The 6,392-nt window shown below is 42.6% G+C and overlaps 2 protein-coding genes across 3 annotated transcripts in view; one reads left to right on the forward strand and one right to left on the reverse strand.

Annotated features, from left to right (window-relative positions):
- The window catches only part of LOC116690929 (antizyme inhibitor 1), a 45,282-nt gene extending 39,959 nt beyond the window's left edge, over positions 1–5,323 (reverse strand). Inside the window, exon 1 of one of the 2 annotated variants that reach the window (XM_032518155.1) lies at positions 5,191–5,323. The gene's annotated coding sequence lies outside the window, so the exon portion shown is untranslated. Of the gene's footprint in view, positions 1–4,128; positions 4,150–5,190 lie in introns of those variants that run through there. The other variant, XM_032518156.1, reaches the window with a different exon arrangement.
- Positions 4,136–6,392, forward strand: part of LOC116690931 (V-type proton ATPase subunit C 1-A) — a gene marked incomplete at its 3' end in the record, with an annotated part of 16,926 nt that continues 14,669 nt past the window's right edge. Inside the window, 3 exon segments of the mRNA XM_032518157.1 lie at positions 4,136–4,341; positions 4,846–4,996; positions 5,810–5,877. Coding sequence (XP_032374048.1) covers positions 4,865–4,996; positions 5,810–5,877 — 200 coding nt within the window. The 5' untranslated portion in view covers positions 4,136–4,341; positions 4,846–4,864.

The raw sequence follows: 6,392 nt of genomic DNA on the forward strand, positions 1-6,392 counted from the left end.
TATCTATCTATCTATCTATCTATCTATCTATCTATCTATTTATCTATCTATGTAATAATAATAAAAAAAACTTGTTTGTTATACGGACACAAGGGACTGGTTCAAACCAACATGAATTGGTCTTACGCAACATCTGTTGTTCTGAGTGTTGTTAAGTCACTCAACAGCGTTTCTTGCCAAAGAATGTTGCCAAGTAAAAGGAACTCCAAACGTTTCCCCACACTGGTCTGAATGTCAAGCAGGGAAATATAAAGCAACTGACTGCAGGAATATGACAAATATACAAACAAAAACACTCCTTGAAGAACCTGATCCAAAAATGCCAGTGAATTTCACAGTGTTTTCTGTCACACATACAGTATATTTATGAAAATTCCGTCCAATCTTTGACACACCCGAAATGTTTGGTTTCTACAATATGCCACCTAAAAAGGAAGTAGCTTTCTTTGGGCTTTCCCAGGACATGTCATTTTCATACAATAGTATCAAAGTGGTGGAGAGATACAACAAGATATACCATGATTGCCAGACAATAACACAATCTCAAAAAATGATGCACCTTTCACCCTTGTTTCCTTTCTGCCAGGACCGATTGCAGAATACATTGATAACATAACTCTGTGCCAGTAATAGTGGTTGAGTTCATCATTTGTGGTTTACTGTAATAGTGCATCGTTTCTAAGAAAATCTCCATCAGGAAAACCACATCAGTAAAACTAAATGCTGACACTGGTCATTGTATATTATTCTTTATAAGATAAACTGCATTTACTAAATCATGTTGGTGTGTCTGCATGTGCGCATGTGGACATGCACCTGCTCAGATACAGCCTCAAAATCAGAATTAGAAGTGAGATATCGTTCTCCATAGATCATGGTATTTTACACGTACTGTACATACGTTCAAATTTCATTAAAAAAATGGGCAGCATGTAGGCTGAGTCCAAGCAGCCCGGGTTCGAGTCCTCCACCTTTCATGTCTATCCACTGTCATATCCACTGTCCATCTATTAATAAAGGGAAAACCCCCCAAAAATAATCTTAATAAAAGGGGCAGCATTGAATAGTAAAACCATTAAAAAAGCAGGGCTTGGTAGAAAGGAAAAAGTGCTGTTGTGACGTGTACTGTACAATATATGGTATATGGATGTGGATCTCCACCGGTGTCACGATTCAATTCGGTTACCATTATCTTGTCAACAATTCAATACAATTCAATATCCCGATGCATCACAATGCATCACCATGTCCTCAGATTTAATATGTATTGCTACACATGGTTTTCATCAACAAATTCAAGCAGTCAGATGTATATGAACTCCCATTTTTATTGCATCTACTCTTATAAAGGATACTTCCGGAATGTAGCGGAGTCTGAACACAGCACACAACAGACATAAGGCAACAACAAAAAAGCAGCAAACGGAAAATGAGCAAGCAACAACAGTAGGAAATAACCAATGTCACTGCATCGATGCAGAATCATCCGCGTCCGCATCACGATGCATCAATGCAATGATTAATTTCAACACCCCTAATTTACATCTATACATTATTAGTGTGTCAACTCAAGTGGGGGGAGCAATGGGTGGCAGGATTTGAACAGAGTTCAGGGTTCTAACAGCTTGTTGGCTCTTGCCCTGATGCTCTGGAGCCTCCTACCAGACAGCAAGAGTGCGAAGATGTGGTGGGATGGGTGGGACGGGTCGCTCAGTATGCTTGGGGCCTTACAGACACATCTGACTTTGCATATGTTGGCTATGAAGGGGAAAGAGACACATGGGATCTTTTCTGCTGCTCTGACTTGTGATTGGTTTTAAGAAATGCCAATAAACCAGAGCATGGTTTTCTTCCATCCTGGAATACTGTGTGGACTAGCCAGACCCTCCTCCACAGCGCTGCGGAGGAAGGTCTAGCAATGGGAGACTATTGCTCTGGTTGTTGTTACATCATATGTGCACTTAAAACCATTACAGTCTCTGTGTGCTCGTGCAGGTTCATGTGGTCGTGGCTGGTAGCTGCCTCTCTGAACATCTCTCAGTCTGTGATTTCTATGTCTTGTAGTGCTGAGGTGCTCCAATCAGGCCACATTCTAGTTTGTCTTCTGACTAGTTTCACCTGAGGGCTGTATGCAGGTGTCAACATAATAGAGATGTGGTCTGAGGAGCCAAGGTGAGGGAGAGGGGATGCCTTATCTACTCCCTTTGAACTGGTGTAGGCCTTGTCCATTGTGTTGTTTACTCTGGTTTCCTACTAGGCAGGAATGGCGCAACAGCTTTAGTTTCTGTAGTTGTTCCACTGTGACACTCGTATGGGCATGAATGGGCGATCTTCCAATCTGTAACAGAAGCTGTCGACTGTACGCATATTTCTCGGGAATGTCTTCTTGTCTGACGATCTTGTGATGGGATGACACCAACCTGAATGCCAAATTGGGCCAGGTGCACGAAGTGGGGAGGCCAAGGCCACTTCCCTACTTTCCACCCCCCTACTTTGGATCACACCAATATTTTTTTAACTTTGCCATCATTTTAATCTCAACTGGGTCTACACACCTGTATCTTGCACGGTTGTGAAGCTATCACAACGACAAAATCTGGCCGCAAGGGCACCTGGGTGGCTCACCTGGTTAAGCATGCGCCCCATGTACAGAGGCTTGGTCCTGTCCTTAGCAACCTGCGGCCCTTTGCTGCATGTTATTACACCTCTCCTATCAAATAAAGGCCTAAAATGCCCCCCAAAGAAATCTTTCAAAAAAACGCAGACAGATACCTGACAAAGTACTCAAAACTATATGGGGTAGCTCCGTTGTCATGATGACACACACACACACACACACACACACACACACACACACACACACACACACACGGTGAAAACAATAGCATGGTGGCTGATCAAAACGAGTCAATGTAAGCAGGCTTGCATTTCTATAAGCAGTAGGTCTCTGCAGTCCAGGTGAACTGAGGACAGATAGGTTACAATTTAACAGGTGATGTAGTGTATTCATGCTCGAGTGCAACAATCCAACAACAAAACTTGTGTTGTCTTTGTAGTATGCCTGTAATTATTTGTTAGCTATTATAATACTTCTGTTCCATTATGATTATTCCGGGTCTTATTCAGTAATCATGAACACAACTATGAGACAGATCTCTGCTAACATACAGTATGTGTCAAAAACTGTGATGGTTTCCAAAGGGGGAGTCCACGCAATGACACAATGTAGAATGGCATGCGTGAGAGGGGATGGCATTACGCTTGCAGTTAGTTATTTTTCCATTCAATGCTAATTATTGCTAGAACACTTTTCTCTCTTATTGAACACGAAGAGATCACACACATTAGACTCTCAATAGACTGACTGACTGATTATGGCGTGTGTGTGTGCGTGTGTGTGTGTGTGTGTGTGTGTGTGTGTGTGTGTGTGTGTGTGTGTGTGTGTGTGTGTGTGTGTGCGTGTCCTGATAACATCCCGGCAGACTGGCCTCTGGCCAGCCATGGGCAAACTCAACCTGCCGTTTGATGTCGGGGGTAGGCTCCAGGCAGACCAACCATTGTGTCCCAAACAATGAACCCCAGACCCACTGAACTATAAACATGTCCCTTTGGGGGCGTTTCCCTCAGATTCTTTGCAGGAGACACCCAAAGTCAGGAAACCTGACCTGGATTTTTCCAAATTTAGTAACTCTAAAGCCCTAATAGCTGCTGACTTGGCATCCAAGATGACCTGTGTCCGTCTCTAATAAAGTAACATTGCACTTGGAATGTTGACTCAAATCTGGGGTGGAGTTCTTGCCACATCTTGTTGGGTAAATTCCATATCAAGAATGAAAGAACGTTGTCTTACCTAAATACATTTTTGTTGAATTGATTGTGGTATAGAAAATGTCATTCATGGCAGTTACGGATTCGTGTACAGTTGCATTACTTTCAACCGATCATGATGACACAGTTAGCTTAGCTTTTGAGACCCTCCATTATCTGAAGGACTTGGCCTCAATTGCATATGTTGGCAAAGATCTGCCCTTCTGAAGTGTCCTTGAACCTGAGCATCAAACTCACTCACAAAGATCAGAATTCCAGAGAATCCCAGTTTTTATTTGTTACTTTCCCTGCAGTACTCACTGTCCACCAGCTGTGGTCGCTGCTGAGTTCCCTCAGTGAGCAGCGCGTGCAGTGAGGCCTTCCGGTTTCTCTCTGACAGATCAGCTGACTCTGATACTGCTGTCAGGAGACCTCACCAACTGTATTGAATGGGAACCAGGAAAGTTATCAAGCCATAGAAACGCTATTAACAGCTGTATTTTTCACTGCTAACGGACAGTTTTTTATTCACAGGTGAGTGAAACTGTTAAACAATACCAATGACCTGCCTTGTTGTGAGAAAAGCTAAGTGGCTAGCTGTAGCTAATCCCTGTTGAATGTAAACATAGAATGCCCGACCTCAGCCATTTATTTTCGGGTTGTATGCAATACAGTACTGTAAAATTATTGTGTATGGCTGTGTAACGTAAGGGAATGGAAATACATTGGGCAAAAAATGTAACTTCAGCCTGTAAGGGACTTAAACACTGTTGCTTGTGTAGCTAGCATAGTTTATTTAGCTAGCTGAACAGCAAAGCTAGGTAAACAGTGTCGGAACACTTTGACAAATTTAGCTTTCTGGAGCTAAAATGTTGCTAAAGAACAGGAGGTAATGTTATGTAGCTAAACACAATAACTGTACTCTACCCGTACTTTAGCCAAGTCAGTGCTGTTGATGAAGAGACACATACTTTCCTAATGTTGTGTTAACGGTTGAGCTGTATAATATTAACACAGCACGCATGCGTCTAATTTCAGTTGCACCAGTGCTGTAGCCATGACAGAGTTTTGGTTGATCTCTGCACCGGGAGAGAAGACCTGCCAGCAAACATGGGACGTAATGATGGCAGCCACCACACGTACCAACAACCTGTCTACCAACCATAAGTTCAACATCCCAGACCTCAAGGTTAGCATGGATTTATGGGCTTCTCTGCTTGTCATAATCCCATACCTTTTCTCCCACGCTGAAGTGCCCAGCCAATCTATTGACTCAACCCAATTAGTCAAATGTGAACATCCTTTTCTTTCTTACACGATTCATAGTTATCTGTCATCTATTTATTTTTTTAAAGTAATAGGGCCAATATCAAAATCACTCACCTTATATATCCACTGTCAAGAATAAGCTGATTGTGTATATGGGAAGCAGTCTTCACACAGATCCGTTGCCTGCATGTTGAAGCGTTGGTTTGGTGAAGTTTTTGTCCACAGAGCAGCCCAGCTCGTCTGGTTCGGTTCCTCTCTGTGCCGAAGGTAAAGTAACCCAGCTGACCTGGCAGCCACACAGGCCTGCAATGTTCTCCTGGAATTGTTAGCAATGCATGAGTGACTCTAGACAAAGAGGCGCCATCATAAGCACATAGGGCCCCCTGGATGTCACTGTAGTTGGACTGAACCTCAGATGTCACTGTTAAAACACAACCCTGCTGACCCAACTTTAAAATGAGCCAAATCTCAGACTGATGACCAGGCCCAAACGGAATCAGCAGATTTTTTTTTCACAGCTTTCAGCAGTGATCCAGAATGGAAATCTGTGGAATTTAGCAGACTGTATTTCTGCTTGTAATAGAGATGTGTTAACATTCTGAGTTTATTGTTATATATTTTAAAATCGGCGGGAAATGTGCGGAAAATTCTGCATCCACAGATTTTGTGTGGCCCTGCTTATGACTCAAAAGTCATAACGTGCTGATGTTTTTCTTTTTGTGTTCCAAAACAGGTGGGGACACTAGATGTCTTGGTTGGGCTGTCGGATGAACTGGCCAAATTAGACTCCTTCGTCGAAAGGTATGCTGCCTGTGGTATTCTAACTTGGAATGAACATTGCTATATGTTTTACTGATTACATTTTTATTTATTAGGGCTCTCATAATCATGTTTAACACTGTTTTTAAAGGGCCTGGAAAAAATCTCCTAACCTGTGTACAACTTCTGGCTCTGATGTAGCATTCCCTAATCCCTTCGCTTACCTTGTAACAGTGAGGAATTTCTCAGGGGCTTGAGGCTAGTGGGCCTCGCAGTCTAAATTTTGCCATTGACAGTTGGTTGACACACCAGTAGCTCTTTCTTCAGTCATATTTATACTGAATAACTTATGTGCCGCAAGTATGTTTGAGTGTAATTTAGGTTGCTTTCACACCTACCTCGTTTGGTCTGTTTAGTCCCATTTGTTTGGGGCGGTGTACAAGCTCATCTGAACTCTGGTGCTTTTATAACGGGGGTCTCGGTTTGCTTCCAAGTAAACTAGAGTTTAGTTCACTTCAGGTGAGAACACAATCTGACCCAAATACAGGAAGTGAACC

This window comes from Etheostoma spectabile, chromosome 6, assembly GCF_008692095.1.
Source record: "Etheostoma spectabile isolate EspeVRDwgs_2016 chromosome 6, UIUC_Espe_1.0, whole genome shotgun sequence".
Lineage (NCBI taxonomy): Eukaryota > Metazoa > Chordata > Actinopteri > Perciformes > Percidae > Etheostoma > Etheostoma spectabile.